The 20,617-nt window shown below is 41.6% G+C and overlaps 1 protein-coding gene across 1 annotated transcript; it reads right to left on the bottom strand.

Moving 5' to 3' along the window:
• Positions 1-4,077: 4,077 nt before the first annotated feature.
• HTR1B (5-hydroxytryptamine receptor 1B) lies at positions 4,078-6,753 on the bottom strand. Its single transcript, XM_046005742.1, has one exon. The coding sequence runs from the start codon at positions 5,856-5,858 to the stop codon at positions 4,689-4,691; it is 1,170 nt and encodes a 389-aa protein (XP_045861698.1). The 5' UTR covers positions 5,859-6,753; the 3' UTR covers positions 4,078-4,688.
• Positions 6,754-20,617: the final 13,864 nt, after the last annotated feature.

Below are 20,617 nucleotides of genomic sequence, written 5' to 3'. Positions count from 1 at the left end.
TCATGGTGGCAAATGATATAGCTAAGTAATTAGCCCTCCTTAATTTGAATATAAATTCTGTCTTCTAACATCTGAATTCATCCATTGCCGCATTAATCAAAGGTCACAATGTTGTAATACCAACATTTTAGCATTTCCCAGGCCTAGAGATGAGTAAGAAAATAATTGATTTTGCATATATGAAGAAAAATTTTAGGTTTATTTTAGGGATCCTCTGCCTGAATTTGCAATTCTGAAAAATCTCTTTTAATAAATGATAAGTCTCCCTTCCCCCCCCTCCCTTGGCTCATGGATCTTCATTTCAGAGTCTAGAGAAGTCAATTACCATTTGCAGTATCCAAGAAGGAGTTAGGGATTGTCAATGGTGAGCACCTGAATTCTGGAAACAACTCAGCGGCACTCTGCCCCCTGGTGGACTGCTAAAGGATGGACTTTGATGAAGGGTGCAGAAGCTTCCCTTGCCACCCACTCTCCCTTCCAGCCTCTACCCTTTCGAAAGCTCCAGTAGATGCCCTAGTTAAAAGCTTTTACCCCCACTAATTACACATTAGCTTGAATCAACAACTTTTTTACATATGTAAATCTTCCCTCCAGAGCTAAAATAAGAACCATATTAGATCAACGCATTATCATGGTTCTTCATGGCTCTCTCTTCATAAGAGAAAAGCTCGAAAAGGAAAAATGAAACATCTAAGGGAAGATGCAGATGTGGAAAGAGGCTTTGGATTCTTGGGAAAATCTCTAGACAAAGAAGAGGAAGAATAAGAGAATGCTATAGAACATTAAATATTTGGCAATTTCCTTTTGGCCATTGGGGCCACAGCAAACCAACCCTTATGTCAGCTTTTGGCCTTTGGGCTATTTTTCACTAGCCAAAGTGGGTAAGTGTGAAAACACTCCTAACTTCCATCATTTCTGGTCTAGCCAGGTTTCTCCCATACAGGCTAGCTTGGTCCTCCCCAGTCCAACCTCCCTCCAATAGCCATCAGTTTTTCTAAGCTACAGCCTTACATCCGCAATGGAGGCAATGGGGAAATAATGGCTAACAAGGAAGGACATGTGCTGAGTATCAGGTATTTCCATAGGTGCTTTACAGGCACAGGTGCATGCAACAAATTCCAAGTAGGCTGCCTTTGAGGACAGCCACACCACTGTAAGGCACTCTATTTGCTATTCAAACTGAGGACTTTCTGATTCCAAAGCTGTTTTTGTGTCTACTCCTCTGCTGTTCCATAGGTCAGTCTCCTCCTCTCTCATTTTCCCAAGCCTCTTCTAACCCTGCTTCCCTGTTTCCTTTTTCTGTTTTTCAAGCACCATGCAGTATCTTGGAATCCCACTATCTAGCCTACAGACTAAACATTCCCTCTAAAAGGAGGGATCTGGAAAACTCTTGTGATGGTGCATCTGACTTACCTCCTTTGCAGCATGTGAGAGCATGATCTGCCTCATTCCTTTCAAGCCCTTCCTACAAAATCCCCCAAATTATGACAGTACTCAGGCCAGTCCACCACAGTCTCGTTTCTCATCAATTATTCTCTCTTGCAGGTTTGAAGTCCTAAATGCAACACAGAATCCAAAGAACCAATCTTTCCATGCTAATAGAATCACCAACCCATTCTTTTTTGAACACGGAAAGGACTTTATTTCATTAGTTTCCTAAACGTCATTTCCAATTACACATTTGTTGAAAGGTGGAACACCAACGGCAATTTTCAGTCACAGCAACTCCATCAAATACACATAATCTGAGATTTTACCGCTTGAGTGAATTATAGTCCTCTCAGGGTTTCCTGGTTAAAGAAGATAAAAACTAAGATAACAGAGAGGAAAAGTGAAGAATATTACTCTAGAGGAAATTTGTTGAACTCCATAACCTTCATTCACGGGTGCCGTGTCCATTTTTAAAAAGGAAACTCTAATAAAATTCCTAGAAACACAAGACAATATTGGTATTTTTTTAATGAGTATACATTCATATATTTGTGTGAAATTCTGTGCAATTAAACAATATGGCAAAGTTAGTTGTTATCACAGCCAATGAAAATATATTTTCATTTCTATGTAAGTTTAACATTTCCATCTCCCATTTTATGTTCTGAGAAAAAGCCGTATGTCTAGTTTACAAAACAAACTATGCTAGAAGCAGCAGTAACTGACAAGGAACTTAACAGCCTTAACTACATACCCCTGGGATGAGTACACTTTGCATTATCAAGTGCAATGCTGGATGATGATTCTAGATCTCTTATAACTACAAGGGTTTGCAAGCGTCTACTTCACACAATATGCTCCAAATTCAGTCAATTCGGCCAAATAATAAAGCAAAACCGTTAAGTGGGTAATCTACAAATGGCAAACAACCCATGTGACTAAGATGCCATGTTTTGTTAATAGGAGGACACAATCATTGCAAGTGCCCTGTAAAGAAGTCATTTGTAAGTGGCTATTTATTTCACTTCATTTTTCCCCCTCAAGCTCCTAGAAGTTGGCTTAATTGTTTCTTAGGCCCAAAGAAAACACAGCTGCATAGACAAAAGTCAAACACACTGGTAACATAGAAACAAGTACCGTGCTGAATGTACATTCCCATCAGTAGTAAGCTAGATGTCTCCATAGGAGAAATGTCACAAAATGGACAAAAACCCTGGGGCTGTAACAGAAATATAGGGATTGTCTAATGCCTAAAATTTTATTTTACTCCAGCGACAGGTGTAAATGTTGATCAAAAATCCCCCTTTTTACTTAGTTTATGTGTGAACTTTTGAATAGTCTATTTTCAGGAGTCATTACCCCCAGAGTGAAGGTCTGCACAGTAGGAAAGCAGCAGTGTACTTCAGCTCAATGCATCTATTGTCTCACAGTCTGGACTGGGGAGCTTCAAGCAGGGAGTGAATTCATTTTACAAAGACAACTTGCTTCTGCAGACAAAAGGTATCACACTGCAGAAAGCTCTCTGAAGAATGGAGTGTGAATCTTCTTTGGCATATTAAATGCTCCACATACAGAATTTTTTTTCTTTTTTTTCTGTGCAGATGGGTTCTTCAGGGCTACTCTTTTTATTTAGATAATGTATTTTTCATCTTTTGTTGTGTCATCTTTCCCTGTGTTGGAAGAGTCCTCAGAGTGAATTTGAGACAACAACTAAGTATTTTTGAAATTTGAAAAGACAGATAAATATAAAGTATTACTTTTATTATATTCATTGAGGTATCAGGTCAGTGACGAATTTCGCCGGTTCAAAAGCTTGTCAGTTCCCTGATTGCCTAGGTAAGTCAGGTTTGGTTCCATCAGTTACAGGAAAAACAGGCTCAAGTTTAGCTTCTGTGAGCTTTTATAAAGTCTTTGCATGTCCTTTACTAATAATCTTTGTTCCCACCCAAACTTCAATAGCAAGGGAAAATAATTTTTTTTCCTTTAATATAGTTTTTTGGGGTTCATACTGCACTTTGAAGATTTTTGGAGAAAGGAGCTGGTTCTCTCAGTTGCTTTATATGTTAGCACACAAAGGAATTACAGATGGGAAGGAGTGTAAATGACTATCAGAAAAAAGTCTCATGCATTTAAGATTTTTTACAAGTCAAAATATACAACCTCCTATTGCCCCCCATTCCTTAATTATAGAAGAACCATTTCTATTTTAGCCGTCTCCTTTACATCTCACTGAATTAGACAAGGAATAAGAATACTTTCCCTGTTAAGGAGCAGTATATACTCATCAGTTTAATCGACTGCATTAATAAGAAATATAGCAGCAGCTTGGGCTGAGTCACCCATCATATCCTTCATTTATGAGGATTTAAATGTGTAAAATAACAGGTACATGAAATTAGGAAGAAAAATAAAGCAATCTGCAGACTTTGGCACTAGCACACATAATGTTTTGTTTGAGTTGTTAGAATGTGGGTTGACAATCACTAAATAGGAATTTAAAAAAATTACAAATCTGCAGAAAACAATCATAGGTGTGGATTCTCGGTTTAATGCTCCCCATCTCCCATTCCCACCCACCCACCCCATATAGTTTCAATTATAATAAAAATAGAGATCTTAACATCAGAATTTTGCTGTTAACTCTTCAAGGTTTCTCTGCATCCTCCAAGCCACACGTAAGATTTGAAGCACCAAATCCACAAGTTTCTCCAACCAAGTTTAAATAAACAAAAACTGGAGACTGAAGGGTGCCAAAGTAACTCTTCTGAAATGAGGCTGTAACACAAAGTTCTCCCCAAAACAAAGGGTATTATGCGTCTAGTTCAAGTACTGCCAGGCTGTATGTAGATCTATCTCAGACAGGCTTCTGACAACAAGTACCACTGGTTCTAGAGGGCATGATCCATGATACCAAAGCAGGGCGAGGATCCCCCTTCCTTCATTGATTTTTTAAAAGTTACAACCCTCCCCTGTGACTGGCTGCGGCAGGGTCAGTGCTGGACCTGGAGTTTGAGGGGACGAAGTGAGCCTTCCCCTGCAGGTAAGCTCTATCTTTAGTGCGAACAGTTCTCCTCTCAGAGCTCTCTCTCTCTCTCTCTCTCAGGGCTGTCCTGGCTTCTCAGGATCCACTGCCTTTGCCCAGAAGACAGAGTCTCAATCCGACCCAGTAACAGTGAAAGAAGAGTCGACCTACCTGTGGAACCAGACCCAACATGGTCCCCAAAGGCCGCTCAGGCTACCTCATTGCAACTGACAAGTCAACCTGTGCACTTAAAGCGTATCAGTTTATGGAATGCTTGTTTGAAGTCCTCATTGGACATGGTATAGATGATGGGGTTGATAAGGGAGTTGAGATAGCCCAGCCACGTGAAGAAGTCAAAGATGGCCAGGTGGAACCAGCAAGCATCCTTGCAAATAGGCATCACTAGGGAGATGATGAAGAAGGGTAGCCAACACACGATAAAGGCTCCCAGTATGATCCCCAGGGTTTTAGTGGCTTTGCGCTCCCTAGCGGCCATGAGTTTCTTCTTCTCTAGCAGGGCGTCGGAGACTCGCACTTTGACTTGGTTCACGTACACAGGGGACCCGGATTCGCTGGGCACATCGGGAGCCCGCGAGTTAACGGAGGTGACCGAGGACGTGGACCCGGGGGAGTCGGTGATCAGCTGGGCTCGGGTCAGGCGCTTGCCGGTCCTGTTGGGCGTCTGTTTCAAAATCCGGGAGCGGGCTTCCACATAGATGCGGCCGTAGAGGGCGATGAGGAGCAGGGTGGGGAAGTAGAAAGCGCCCACCGTGGAGTAAACGGTATAGAGGATGTGGTCGGTGTTCACCACGCAGTACGACACCTCCTCCTCGGCTTTGGCTTGACGCCAGAAGAAGGGCGGCAGCGAGATGCAGATAGAGAAGACCCACACCAGCGCGATCATGACCGCGGCCCTCTTGGGAGTCCTTTTAGCTGAGTATTCCACGGCGTCCGTGATGGCCCAGTAGCGGTCCAGGGCGATGACACAGAGGTGCAGGATAGAAGCAGTGCAACAGGTGATGTCCGACGACTGCCAGAAGTCGCAGACCACCTGGCCCAGCGTCCAGCGGCCGGTGACCGTGTACATGGTGCTGATGGGCATCACCAGGATGGATACGAGCAGGTCGGTGACCGCCAGGGAGGCGATCAGGTAGTTGGCTGGGGTATGCAGCTTCCGGGTCCGGTACACAGTGGCGATCACAAAAGCATTGGAGAGTGTGGTGGCCAAGGTGATGAGTGCCAGCAGCATGACCAGTAGTACTTTCCAGGGCAGGGCGATGGAGTCCTGGTAAATGTAGCCCTCGGCGCTGCAGTTGTGGGGAGCAGAGGAGAGATTGGCTTGAGGAATCCCGGTCTGGGAACCCGCGGGCGGCAGCGGGGCGCACCGAGTGCCCGTTTCTTCCATGTCTCTCCTCGCCACAGCTCTGGAGCGCAGCTCTTGGGCATGGAGCAAACGAAGGAAAGGGCGGCAGGACCGCGGAGACCACAGTCTTGTCTCCCGGTTGCTAGTCAGTTCCGTGGGCTCCTCAATTATTCCTCCACCCAGATTCCTGCTGGAACTAGAGGTCAAGGGCGCGGCAGCCTAGGCAGGCGAGCGCGTTCTCTGCACTTCCAGTGCGCCAGGCGCTGCCGCCGCGTCCCAGCCTGCTCCTCTTCACGCCCCGTCTTAGCCCTGGGTTGCTAAGCCCCCGCTCCACTCGGAATCCCACCTAGGCGTCTAGTGCTGGAGGGCGATGTATTGTTTGAGGAGGGAGCATCAGCCAGGTAGGGTCTCTTACCCCAATTGCTCGGGGCTGAGTCTCCTAACCCGGGCGCTCCTCGATCTGCAGAATCGGCCCGCAGGAGTTTCCTAGCTGTCGAGACCAAAGCTTGCAGGCCAGCCAGGAGTCCTGGTCTTGCATTCCCGCCCCCCTCCCCAGACTGGGGCAGTTTCCTGCGGCTGCTTAGGCCGCCAGAGCTGGGTGGGGTGAAGTCTGGGAGCCGCGCTGCGCCGCGCCTCGCGCCGGAGCTCTGCCCTCCCTTCTTTTCACGCGCTGGCCACTCCGGCAAGCTGCCCCGCGGAGACGGGGCCGCCTGAGGGGGGATTCGGGGGCTGGGGCTGCGGCTGCTCGCAACGCGCCGCCACCGCCGCCACCACCTCGGTCCCACAGGCACCGCTTGGAGCCATGCTGCTGGGCGCACGGGTCGGGGGGACCTGGCGCGGCACGCGGGTAAGGGGCAGGTGTCTTGGGGAGCTGGAAGAACGCTGCGTGCGCCAGCCCGGGAGGAGCGTGTGAGCGGCAGAGCAGATGGGCTTCTTTTATAGAGTCCAGGTCCGGTCTGCTCGAGCCGTGCAACTCGTGCGGCTCAGCAAGTGCGGACGCCCGCTCCCCATCACCTTCCCCTTTTCTGTCTCCCTCCCTCTTCTCCTCCCGCCCCGATCCCTCCCCGGCCCAGGAAGCTTCCCGCCGGGTCCTACCGCCTTCTCTCCCCAGTACCTATCCCCTGGCCCCCCTACCAATCCTGACACCCAGACGCCACAGTTCTGGCCAGGATTGGGGATGAGGGCGTCCCGTCCTTGCCTCTGCCCTCTTCCGAGCTTGCAGCGCGGCCCTCCAGTTAGATCCACGCCCTCGGCCGCGGGCACAAGCACACTCCCCGCTTACCTTCCGGGGCTTCTACTTACCACCCCCCACCCCAGCAGACCAGTGCTAGGCGGAGCCAGCCTCAGGCTCTGACCTCTCCACTCAGGAATTTTATCCAGCCCTGCGGACCACACCCAGGTTAGAAGGAGGCACCGGTAATATCGCCTTAGAAGGAAATGGCCAATAGTGCATTTTAAACTTCGGGCTTCGAGTCATACTTAACTCTTGGTACAATGCAAACTAATTTTTCACATCTGGTTTTAGGAATCTGTGCTTTCCATTCAATGCCCCGCCTTTAACTGTGGGCCAACAGTGTGGGGGGGGGGGGGCGGAACTGTCTACAAAAATGTGAAAGTATCACAAACCATAGCCTACTGTATGTGAAACTAAACCTTCCATTCCACCCTCCGTCTCCAGCGGCTCAGCAGTTCAGTGCCAGTGGAAAACAGTTCACAGTAAGGACCTTCCCTCCCACAGCCTGCCTGGAAAGGAGGTCAACAAAATTTAAAAGGGAAAAAAAAAAAAAAAAAAAAAAAAGGAAGAAAGAAAGGAAGAAAAAAAGAAACGGGCTTTGGGACCATCACCACCAGTGTGACTTCTCTGGTGTCAATAAATACAGCAGGATATCAGCTATATGTGGCACCAAGCAATGCCAGCTCCCAGGTGCCATGACCTCTGGGCAGATCCCTGGTGCTCACTTCCTCCTCCAACATTAACAGAAATCAATGTAGGGTAGAAGTACAAGTCAGACAAAGTTTAAAGAAAAGACCCAGAAAAGGGCAATGTACTTTCAGCCCCCAGCTAAGTGATCCCAACTGGGAGTTTCTAGCACCTAGCTCCATGTTTGGCAGGTATAACCCATTCGATGAACCCTATGTCATAAGTGACTTTATCAGGTTAAGTGTAAGCAAATTTTAAGGAGTATTATTTAGTCTAGGGCCCAAGATTATCTCGCCCATCCATTTAGTTTCAAAGAATAATTGAGATCCTTTGAGAGAAGAGCTTTTTATCCAAGGTGACCCAACCCTAATCCAAGTTGTCTTACTTTCCTCCTCCCTAAACCAGTCAGGAGGGTGAAAATAGAGTGCTTTCTCTGTGCTGGGAATTCTAGACATCAGAAGTATAATGGGGTATACCCAGACCCAGTTATCGAGCCGCTCATATTCTAGAAGAGGTAGATAGACAATAACCACGTAAATAAGTAAATTAGTATACGCTCTGATAGCATTAAGAATTATGAAGAAAACAGCACATTCCTCCATTGAGAGTGAAGGTACTCCTTCAGGTGGCAGTTCTCCAAAAATGTCCTCTGGAAGCTTTGTAGCATCAGAGCTGGGGTTAAAAGCAAAACCTTCTCTTTCCTCTCCTCCTGTCCCTAGTGCCCAGCATTGCTCTGACTAACCTTAAGCCTCACTTGCACCACATATTAGGGGCTCCTGCCCATCCTCCCATCCCACCCACCCACATCAGGAGCCTAAGCAGACGCCGACGACGACTTCTTCTTCTTCTTCTTCTTCTTCTTCTTCTTCTTCTTCTTCCTCTCCTTCTTCTTTTTGCAAACTGCAGCACTCTCTTAGAAATCACAGTAGAGGAAAGCAAGGCTGGCAAGCCCAAACCACTAGGTGGGGGCGTTGGCCAGGATGCAGCAAAAGTGTGTGTGGTTGCGGAGTGGGGTGTGCCAGGAAAACTATTTTCCTGCTGTCTTAGGGGAACGGGGCAAGATGAGGAGAAGTGTTGAAAGGATGCAAAGCGGAGGAAGGCAGAAAGGAATTTTACCAGGCTGCAGGCAGCCTTTCTAAATTTCGTCTCCAGGGGCGTGCAAAGGAGAAAACCACTTGCTTCCTCTAGGGTTTGGATTTAGCGATGTAGGGAACCTGTGGCTTTCTCCAGCCACTCTCTAAACTGCTTCCCCGAGTCCTGAACCCTGGGTGGAACCTGAGGTGGAATCTGCCACCTTTGCGCGGAGTTTGATTTTTTTCCTAGGCTTTGGTTAATTGAGAATTGCGTGAACACACCAAGCCTTCATACAGAGGGGATTTAAGAAAGGATTTAGTGGAGAACCACGTTTCATTAACTTGGCTCTCTCCTTTCACTCCGTTAGCACTTTAAAACATACAAAATACAGATGTATGCACACGGGCGCATGTGTGTGAAACACGCAGAAGAGCAAGGGACCTTTAAAATAACCTCTGCTTGGATCCCCCCACCTACAGAGGAGGAGCCCCTGGGCGCGCTGCGCGCCCGCGGAAGGAAAGTCCCTTCAAGTTTTCGGGAAACTCAGCCTACACAGACTCGGCGAGAGGGCAAGATGAGGAGGAGTTGGAAAATACTAAAATGGGGCGGTAGAGCGCAGCAAAGGTTATTTGGATTAAAATCAGTTCTTGTTTAGCCACCGGGCAGTGCGACTGCAAAAATTAGTGTGCTCCACGCGGGTGGACCTTAAGCAGAAGCTGAGAGGGTGAAGGATAACGCTGGAACCGCCGTGAAGCCTGCGATCGGACACGAAGTCTAACGTGGTGGTGAGCTATGGAGGGACCAGAGAAAAATCGCCTCTCAAAGACACTTTGCCTAAACTAGAAAGATTTTGGAATTGCTGATGCAGCGAAATGTGAGGCGCAGGTTGGAAGTTTGCGGCCTGGCGCTAGCTAGAGGAAATGCAGTGAAGAGCAGCTCCTTCCACCTCCAGGAGACTACAGCAGACACTCCCTAGAACTTCACAGCGACTGGACTCTGAGTTGGCCCAAAGCCAGCCAGCCAGCCAGCCAAGGGAGAGGGAGGGGGGCACGTGGGTCATGCTTGCAGCGTCCGGAGGATCTTCTCTGCATTTCCCAGCAAGTGACCCTGAAGAGAGCTCCAGGCACAGGAGCAAAGAAAGTAGTTGCAAGTTAATCTTGGCTTTGCTGCAATAACAAACAAACAAAAACAAAATCAAAACCAGGACACTCAAGCTCTAGTGGCTTTGCTCCTTTGATAGAGGAAAATGCAATCTCACACTCTCCATCCCCACTACTTGAAAAAAATCCACAACCAGTCCCTAACCAGAAAATGTGGGGACTTGGCAAGCTACTTTTTTCAAGTCCTGCTTTCTCAATCTGTGGCCACCGTTTATTGTTGTGGTTGTTTTACACTGCCACCCAGAAAATTGACAGCACATGACCGTAAGCTCTACACATTCTCATGTGTGGTGGTAGCCCACTTTTGGTTCCTTTTATATTCCTCCAGTAATTATTCTTTTAAAAGCATATCGGTAGTAACAAAAGTATGAGTCTTACTTATGCCTTGTTTCATGGGACTATGGAAATGTTCAGATGAATGAACATATACATACACACAGACATATGCATACAGTTTTCACAGACACCTTCTGGAGATTACCAAAGCCTGTGAGGCTCAGCTCCTCCATTATCACTGAGCCCACGTTGGGCCTTTGACTAGGTATCTGTGTCAGAGTACTCATATGCTGTATTCTTAATAAGGGAATTAATGCCAAATAATAAAAACAGGTGCTTTATTTCCTAAATTCTAGGCTGGCGTTAATTAATTCCTGAGAATTAGTAACTGCTATGTGTTTATGTATGGCTACAAATACTGTGTATCTATATTTAAGGAAGAATGCCACAAAAAAGTGGAGCAAGTATCCATAAGTTAGACACTTTCTAATTCCTGTCTCTATAATAACAGCCACTTTGCTACTTTGAACAGGTATCTACAACTCATAAGTTACCTCTGGTTCAAAGCTAGCTAGCCCAGTTCCAACTAGTGGAAGAGCTAGTTCCCAACTTAATTCTCAATCACATATTTCCTGACTAAAGATCTAGATCCTGGAAGAAAATTTCTAACCTAATGCTTAAAGTAATATAAACAGAGATTGCATGGGGAAGGGGGCATTGAATTTCTCTTTTTGGACAAACAGTGGGATTTGGCAATAATAAATCTTTGGATGGAAAACAATGCCAGTGAGCCCACCGAACTTAGAAACAACGTGCTGCCTTGATTTGGCAGATCCTTAGGCAGCTCTGTTAAGGGTAAAGTCTTTCCTGAAAAATCAAATAAAACATTTAACAATGAGGCTGTCCACTGGCCCAAGGAAAGAAACAATTGAAATTGGATTTTGCCTTATTTTCAAAGTAGGGAAAATTACATTATTTTGAGTGATTAGTTCCAGTCTTGCAAACAAACAAACAAGAAGCTAAACAAGTCAAGCCAGTTTATTGTTTCCTCACCTGTAAATAACGAATAATTATCATCAGCCTTCCGTGAGCACCACGAATTAAGCTTTATGCTACAGGTTCCACATATGTTCTCTCATTTAATTCTTATGAAAGTACTCGGAAGTGTCATTATTCTTCTCATTTGCTGGATGAAGTTGAAGCTTAGAGAATGTAAGTAAATTTGCTGTCAAACAGCTGATGAGTGATAAAACTGGTTTTCAGATCCAAGTCTCTCTAATTTCAAGGTCCAAATCTTTACCCGTAGTCTACACTGAGCCAGCCACATAGCTCAGCAATGGCTTCCCTTTCAATCGGGACTGTGATTTGATCTCATCTCTCATCTAATCTATGAGGTAGAGTCACTATTCATAGCTATTTAAGTCTCCAGGATAATTTTCTGTTAGGTGACTTCAAATTCTTGTGGGGGTGGTGATGGTTCTGAAAATCAGGTGGAAGATTGTATACCACAATTCTGTTTAGCTGGCTAATCATCACTTCCAAAGTAGAGCTGACAGGTGAGTACATACCATATATTCTGAAGTCCATAGCCCAAACAGAAACTAGGGTATGCCCTTCCTCAAGAAGCTTCTTGACTTTCTTTCCGGGTTGCATTCATTACCTTCAGGGTGTAATTATTTTTTCTATCTCATCTACCTTTTTTCTTTTGCTTCTCCTTCTCTGCCTCATCCTTACTTCCTCCACAGCCTGCCACACACACACACACACACACACACACACACACACAGAGTAAATAAAAAAGGAAATGATAAATTAAAGCTTTTTAAAATTGTATGAATAGAATGTATTAAATACAGTGACAGTCTCTGTGCTCCATTTTTAACCACATTAGTTTAAATATCAGTTAGAAAAATAACCTAAAAAAATTGAATTGCTTTTTTTCTCCCCTGTATATTGAACATACTGATTTTTTTTCCCCTAAGAGTTAGTAATTCACCAAAGCAAAAGAAGCATATTCCTGGTGAGAAAATCACTCAAATTTTAACAACCAGAAATCAGGAAGTTCATCTATGAATAACCTGCCAAAACCAAGAATATAAACAAAAATAAATTTAAATTCCAATGCCCTAAAACTTGTGCACTTTATACATAAAAGAGCTCCTCCTAGCCTCATTCAGATCTTACTTCTTCTTACTTTACATACACTTCTAACATGTTTGGCTATGTTTGGCTATAATCTTCAGGGTTCCTGAAGATTAAAAGCATCACATTATATAAGTGGATCAGAAAGTATGTCAGGTAAGCATCTGAATGCAGTAAGATGCCACAACTTGCCATCATTATTGCAAAATAGGAAAATTCAGATTAAACTTTAAAAAATAGAAACCTAAAATAATGTTAATAACAACATTATTATTTGTGTTAACACATTTGATAGTACAGAGTATTAATTCAGACTTTTATTGCAAGTGATGGAAAACCAAATTAATCATACCTAGAAACAAAGGAAGGCATTCATTTCAGGGAGAGTGGGGTCTCTCAAAATCCAAAGAGTAATTGAGCCACAGAGCTTTGGGTGCTGAAGGAATGCATCTGAGCCCTACAAACAGTCAGCATCCTGGATCATTACCAGGATTCTCGGTCTCTGTCTATATACTGGCTTCTTTCATCTGTTTCACAGCAGACAGGTTTTCTCCACATTGTTGAAAATCATTTTCACCATTAATGCCTTCTGAAGTTGACTTCCTCAGCTTCAGTCATATTGCACAAACTAATCTGAATCTGTTCCAAGTTCAGAAATTCTGAGAAATGGGTTCTGTTTCTGAAAAAAAAATGTAAGAAGATCACGACAGATCAATATTCTGAAAATATCAACTGGGAAAGTTGCAAACTTTTAAAAGTTTGAAAAGTTGTGGAAGCAAGAAGAATAAACAAACTGAAATTCCAGAAAAGTATAAGTATTTTCTTTATTAGCTAATGATTGCTGCCTGTTTTGTTTCCGTGAGGCACTTGCCGATTCTGGGCACAGGTTGTGGATTAGACTTGGTCCAGGTGGAGGAAGTCTACTGGGAAAAGAGAAACAAGCAGAGATTTTGATAGTTGTTGGGGTCAGTGTGGCAGTTTGGAATCTAGAAGAACCCTAAATGCATGACCAGTTTTCATTGTGGAAATTTGCTGTTGGTTGTGGCAAAATAGAAGACCAAGGTTGTGGATAGGAAAATTCTAACAGGCAAACCGAAATTCTCCACAGTTTCAGAGTGCTTAGAAGAAAAAGTCCCTCTGGAGGAAAGAGGTCTGCATTAAACATGACTGTTCTTCCCTGAGGAGACAGATACCTTCCAGGCTTTCAAAGGGCTAGGATGGCAAGACCCAAAGAACAGGATGAATCAGAGATCGGCTGAATCTAATTGCAAAGCAGCCTTGACTCAGCTCAGTGTCTGACTGCTGACATAGACAGCTCTTGATGCATTCTGTCTAACGTAGGGTGAATATTCCTTGGACAAAACAATATGCATTTAGAGCCTCTAAAGTCCATTTATATACAGTATCTGATTATAATTTTTTAAATGATCTATGCATAATGGCAATAAAAATGGGACCAATAATAATAACTGAAAAAAACTAGATCATAGAAGTAAATCCATTGGCAATGCAGATAGTAGGGTTAGCAGGAAAGAACTTTAAAATAACTATGATTAACATGTTCAGGAAAATGGGAAAAAAAGATTAAAATTTGGAGCATTTCAACAGTGAATAAGACTCTTTAAAACCAAAATCAAATGGGCACTCCAGAAATAAACATCTAGTATTTGATATTAAGTATTCACTGAATGGGTGTAATGGCACACTCAAAACAGTAACCTCATAAAGTTTAAAAAAAAAAAATGTCCAAGTGAAGCACAGAGAGAAGAAAAGTACAAAGAAAAGAACAAGAATGTAAAAGTCTGAGACTGGGTCAAATAACCTAAAATACATGCACAGAAACAGAAGAACAAGAGAATGGGAAACAAAAACTATTTGAAGAGATAATTTCCAAGAACTTCCAGAAATACATTTGTTGGGAGAATACATCCAATTTGAGAATACCTCAAATGATTAAAAGAAGCTCAAAGAATTGTGGCCAGAAAACATACAAAGAAAGCCACAGCTAAGCACGTAATGGCCAAACTGCTGAAACCAATGACAAAGAAAAAATTCATGAAACTGCCAAACAAAAAGACACATAACCTTCAAAGAAGCACAGTAAGGCTGTGGTTAACTTGTCAGAGATTATAAAAGCCAGGAGATAATGTAATGACACCTTATAATAGCTGAAAGTTTTTTAAAAAAAATTGTCAACCTAGAGAATTAATATCCCCCAAAATGGAGGGTGAAGTACAAACATTTTCAGCCAAATGAAAGGTGGAAGAATTGGTTGACAGCTGAATGAGACTATAGGAGGTAAGAAAAGAAGTTCTTCAGGCTGAATGAAAATGATACCAAATGGAAGCACAAATTGAAAGGAGGAATGAAGAACGTGGAAGAGTCTAAGTATATAAGGAAATATAAAAGCGTAGTTAACTGTGTATAATAATAATGATGTCTTATAGGGTTTATAGCATAAGTAGAAGTAAAATATATGACCATAATAACATGAAGAACTGCTACCCAAAAAGAATGGGGATAAACAGAGTGAACTGTAGTAGAAGTTTTGCATTGTTAAAGAAGTGCTAAGGTGTTCAAGTTTAATCCTAAAAAGTCAAGGATGCATTATTGTAAACTCTCTAAGGTAGTCATTAAAAATCAGTGCAAAGATATAAATAGAATCATACAAGTAGTTAATGAATGCATAAAAGCTAGAAAAGAAGGAATAAAGAAACAATGAACCCCACGGTATAAAGAAAACAAATAGCAAGGATAGTACATTTAAATCCAGCAGTGTTAGTAATTTCAATAAATGTAGATAAAACATACCAATTAAAATTTTAAAAATTCTCAGACAAAAAAAGATATTATATCTACTTTTACAGTTTTACAGAATATATAACCTGATTTAGAAAAAAACCAAATATTTAAAAAGTAAATGATGAGAAAATAGTATGTCATGTAAACACTAACCATAAGAAAGGTGGCATGGCTATTTAATAGAAAAGGTAGACTTTCATGTAAGAAACATCAATCCAGCAGAAAGACATAATAATCCCAATACCATGTACTCAAACTATATAAAACAAAACTGGATGGGACTAAAAGGAGTACTAGATAAGTCAACAATCAAATTTAGAGATTTAACACAACTTTTTCAGTAGCTTATAGAATGAACAGCTGATAAAATGGCAACCCATTAGTCATGATATGAAAGATCTGAACAATGAACTTATCAATTTCAGCTAAATGACACAGAAAATATTTTATTTCAACAACTTCAAAATATATATTTTCTCCAAGGTCACAAGGAACACTTAGAAACACAGAATATATACCAGACACAAGTCTCAAATTATTAAAACAGCTCTTTCATCAGTGAAGATGAATGGCTGACATATAAGCATATAGAACAACATCAATGTCACTAACCATCAGGGAAAGACAAATTAAATGTGATACCACTACACACCTACTGGAAAGTCTTAAAAAAAAAAAAAATCCTGGCACTATCGCGTGCTGACAAAGATGCAGAGCAAGTGGAACTCTTGTTGATGGGAATGCAAAATGGCGCTGCCACTTGGGAAAAATTTTTCAGGCTTGTTATATATTCAGATGTACACTCCAATTCCATTCCAAGTTATGTGCCCAAGAGAAGTGAAACTGACATGCACAGAGAAGCTTGTACATGAATGTTTCTGGTAGATCTATTCATAATTGCCCCAAACTGGGAACAACAGAGATAGCGTTTAACCAATGAGTGAATACACAAACTGTAGTACATCTATACAATGGAATACTATTCAGCAATAAGAAAGAATTGACTATTGATTCATGTGGCAACATGAATAAATCTTAAATGCATTTTGAAGTGAAAGAATGCAGACCCAAAAAGCTATATATTGCCCTGTTTCATTTCTGTGTCACTTGGGAAATTGTAAGTAGAGGAGAGGGAGGAAAACAGTTGCCATGGTTACTAGTGGTTGTTGATATTACCCACCCCCTCATGCCACACACACACACACACACATAGGCACACAATACCAGAAGAACACTTCACCTCAGTAGTATTCTTTCCACATAATCCATAACCATTGTCCAAACATGGTAAAACATCACAAAAACCCAAACTGATAGACATTCTACAAAATGCCCGAGTAGTATTCTTCAGAATACCAGGATTATGAATGATAAGGAGACACTGAGGAATTGTCACAGAGCATAGGAGACTGAGGAGACATGCCACAAAAATGTAACACAGAATCCAGCATTGCATTCAGAGACGGGAAAGGACATTAGTGGGAAAAAAATTGTATTCTACTCATGTTAATTTTTCAATTTTAATAAATGTCCATATTTATTTTAGGTATTAACATAAGAGAAAGCTGTGTGTAGGGATAAAAGAATGGTACATTCTATTTTTTAAATTCTTCTATAGGGTGCCTGGGTGGCTCAGTGGGTTGAACCTCTACCTTTGGCTCAGGTCATGATCTCAGGGTCCTGAGATCGAGTCCTGCATCAGGCTCTCTCCTCGGCTGGGAGCCTGCTTCCTCCTCTCTCTCTGTCTGGCTGCCTCTCTGCCTACTTGTGATCTTTCTCTGTCAAATAAATAAATAAAGTCTTTTAAAAAAATTATTCTATAATTCTTAAATTATTTTTTTAAGTTTTCAACCTATGTCTCATAGGACTGAAGGAGTTAGGATGATGGATCAGTGGTAACCTTCAGACTTCCTCATAACTATGTTTTATATAGTTATGGTTTTTGAACCATGTAAAGGTATGAACAATTCAGAGATAATAAAAATAAATACAGGGGCGCCTGGGTGGCTCAGTGGGTTAAAGTTTCTGCCTTCAGCTCAGGTCATGATCCCAGGGTCCTGGGATCAAGCCCTGTATCAGGCTCTCTTCCCTTCCTCTCTCTCTGCCTTCCTCTCTGCCTACCTGTGATCTCTGTCTGTCAAATAAATAAATAAAATCTTAAAAAAAAATAAATACAAATGAAGAGGTTTTCTTAAATGTATTCTTTAACTGCTCTCCAAATTTTGCTCAAAGACGTTCTTATGGCAAATGATGCAATAATATGCACTATTAGAAGGAAAAGGAAAAGTACACACACACACACACACACACACACACACACACACGCACTCTGTGTATATAATGAATAAAGTAACATCAAATGAAAAGATTTATGTAGAGTCTGTGACAGAAAGTATACAAGCCTTGGATTCTTACAATGAAATACCAAAGTGAAGTTTCTATTGCTACTGTTTGTGAAGTGTAAAAGTACATTGCCTTCTATGCCAACAATAGTTTAGAGATAATATAAATGCTTTGCCTTAATTAGACTCTCCTAACAAATGCTCAGTGAATGAGTCAGTGTTGTCATTCTCTGACTCTCCTTCACAGACCTCAGATGGCCTGTTCCAATAGAAAGAAAAGAGGGATGGAGTGTATTATTTTTGTTTTGGGGGGGTGGTTGGTATGGTTTTATGGCAGCCTTTTCCTAGGCTAAAATACACTTCGAGTACATGAACTAATGAATTCGAGAAAACTAATTGGAGGGACCCAATGACCATAGCAATCTCTCTATGTTTGTTTCCTAAAATTATATTTCCATGTTTCGCTGAGAATTCAGTGGCAAGCATGAGGTTCTGGGTCTGCAGATTTGCAGTTAGTTAGTTGTACAGAATACTGAAATATTTCCTTTTACTTGGGTGAGCCATTGCATGCTAACTGGTTAGTTGTACAGAATACTGAAATATTTTCTTTTACTTGGGTGAGCCATTGCATGCTAACTGTATTCTATTATGTGACTGAAGTTCAGATTTTAAAATTTGATCGTATGTACTAGTGAGGTTTTGCTGTTAACAGGGATACTAAGGTGCTTGTGTGCTTGGTGTCTCTTCTGTGATCACAGACAGCTGCTCTATTTCTCTGCCATTCAGCAGGCAATGGTATCTATAGTACACTTTTTTGTATTCTGACCATCTCAATTTACATGAATTTAAAATCCATTGCCTCCCCAAAAATGAAGTAGGATACTTATGCAATTACTCCATGTGCTTAGTGAAAACTGCAAACACAAGATAGGCTAACTCACATTATCTTTAGTGCCAGGGTACTTAACGGCCATGATTTGCTCTGTGACTTTGTCAATACCCAAATCTACCTCTGCTCTCCTCAAGTTTGACTATAAAGCTGGGTTTTGTCAGCTCTTTATAAAACTCTAACTTCCTTCTGTAGATTTATAGACTGATTTCTGACACAGGGTTATGGAAATAGCAAATGTTTTTTGATCAGTATTTCTCACACTGTAAAGATTATTTGACTGGATCATTCCATCTGATTTTTCTTTTATTCTTTTTAAAAAAGACATTTATTTATTTACTTACTTACTTACTTATTTACTTACAGGAGAACAGGAGGAGAGGCACAGAACCCAACAATGGCCTGAATCCCAGGTCTGGGAGATCTTGACCTGACCTGAAGTCAAGAGTCAGATGCTTAACCAACTGAGCCACCCAAGTTCCCCTGATATGCTCTTCTTCTTAATCTTGAATGAAAAGTTCTAGATTAAAATGATGATTTCTCTGGTTGGAAAATTTTACTCTCCTCCCAAATTTGTGTCTTTACTATTCTTTTTAGACTACATTTCATCATGTCTTGGTCTCTTTGTGTCCTTAGTGAAAAGGCATTTTTTCCCTAGATGTTTTGTTTGGTGTGTTTGTTATTGTTGTTGTTGTATTTGCTTTTGTGTGAGAGCATGTGTGTTGAATTCTTTGTATTGCTAAATAAGGACTGAAAGATGAAGAATTACTGAGTACTTTGAATCTCATATGTAAATTTGGTTATCTTTTGGACGTGATATTTTATTAATATCAGAATGTTGTGTTTACAACAGACCTAAATGAAATGAAATTTAAATATTTAAATATTCATTTTAATGGAGCCTCTGGAGCCCTGGTCCCACATGTCTACTTGAGGGCTGAGGAACGTCCTGTGGCCCAGACCTTCCCTATGCAGCTGTAACATTTTCACAACACACTTTTTGGGAGGATCTGGTTTTGTATTCTTATCTATTAGTTATTTTTCAAGCATCAGTGGATGTGAGATATTTTGATGCTCCTATTAAAAATGCTGGTTCATTCACAGGAAATGGTCTCAACCAATCAGAACAGACAATCTCGCAGGAGCAGGGTTTTGGAGGCCACTGCTGCACTGTGGAGAGATCTCAGGATGCCCTAGAGGAGGGGACTGAGTGGCTGTGGTAGGAGAGGACCCCACTCAGTGGGCTTAGATGAGAACTAGCATCTAATGTGGAAGTGTATCATATTTCATTCAATCTAAGAAGCCATCAGTGGTAAAATAAACCTTTATTTTATGTGCCACTAAAAAAAAAATGCTACTGATCCAATTGTCACAATCCTTTCTCATCATTTAGAATTTTTATATCATTCGTTTGAAAGAGCTCTTTTAGACATATTGAACCATAGATTTTTTTTTTTCATATGTCACTTTCACAGGTACATACAGATAACTAAAATTAACTTGTGAAGGTGTATTCCTGAAATCTCTTTACATTAAGAATCCCTGCCTTCTGAATCACTTTCAACATAGTCATCAATTTTCATATTGTCCCACACATCTTCATCTGTGTCACTCAGAGCATTGGTAATATAACATTGTTTATAAGAGTGCTTCACTATTATCTCTGATATGTTTCCCCAAAGCAATACTTTACCAGCTTTTTCTCAAGATGCATAAAAATAGTATAAAAAGTGATAATCATAGCTATACAATATACCAATAATTATAAAGTATACAGTAATTGTAAAATACAGCCTTATTTCAGAGATGTGCAAATGTAAAAAATTTCATATTTTATCAATATTCAACTTGATAAAATATGATAAATTCAATGTTTGACAGCTCACGTGACTACTATCAGCTTTGCCTGCATATTCATTACAGTTGGTATTTATATATGCATTTTGTGTAAGGATATCAGAATATTTTTCAAATATTAATAGTACATATACTATTCATAAATATTTAAAACCTGTAAGTGATATTATGGCTAGCTGAAAAGTTTGACAAAGATTAAAATTTCATTGTTTATCTGCAAAGAGCCAGAATAAATGTTACAAAACAAGAGAAGTTAGATCTAGGGATATCTGGCTGGCTCACTGGGTAAGCATGTGACTCTTGATCTCAGGGTTGTGAGTATGAGCCCCACATTGGCT

The sequence above is a fragment of the Meles meles genome, chromosome 5 (assembly GCF_922984935.1).
Source record: "Meles meles chromosome 5, mMelMel3.1 paternal haplotype, whole genome shotgun sequence".
NCBI classification, from domain to species: Eukaryota; Metazoa; Chordata; class Mammalia; order Carnivora; family Mustelidae; genus Meles; species Meles meles.
This window is presented reverse-complemented; position numbering and strand designations above follow the sequence as displayed.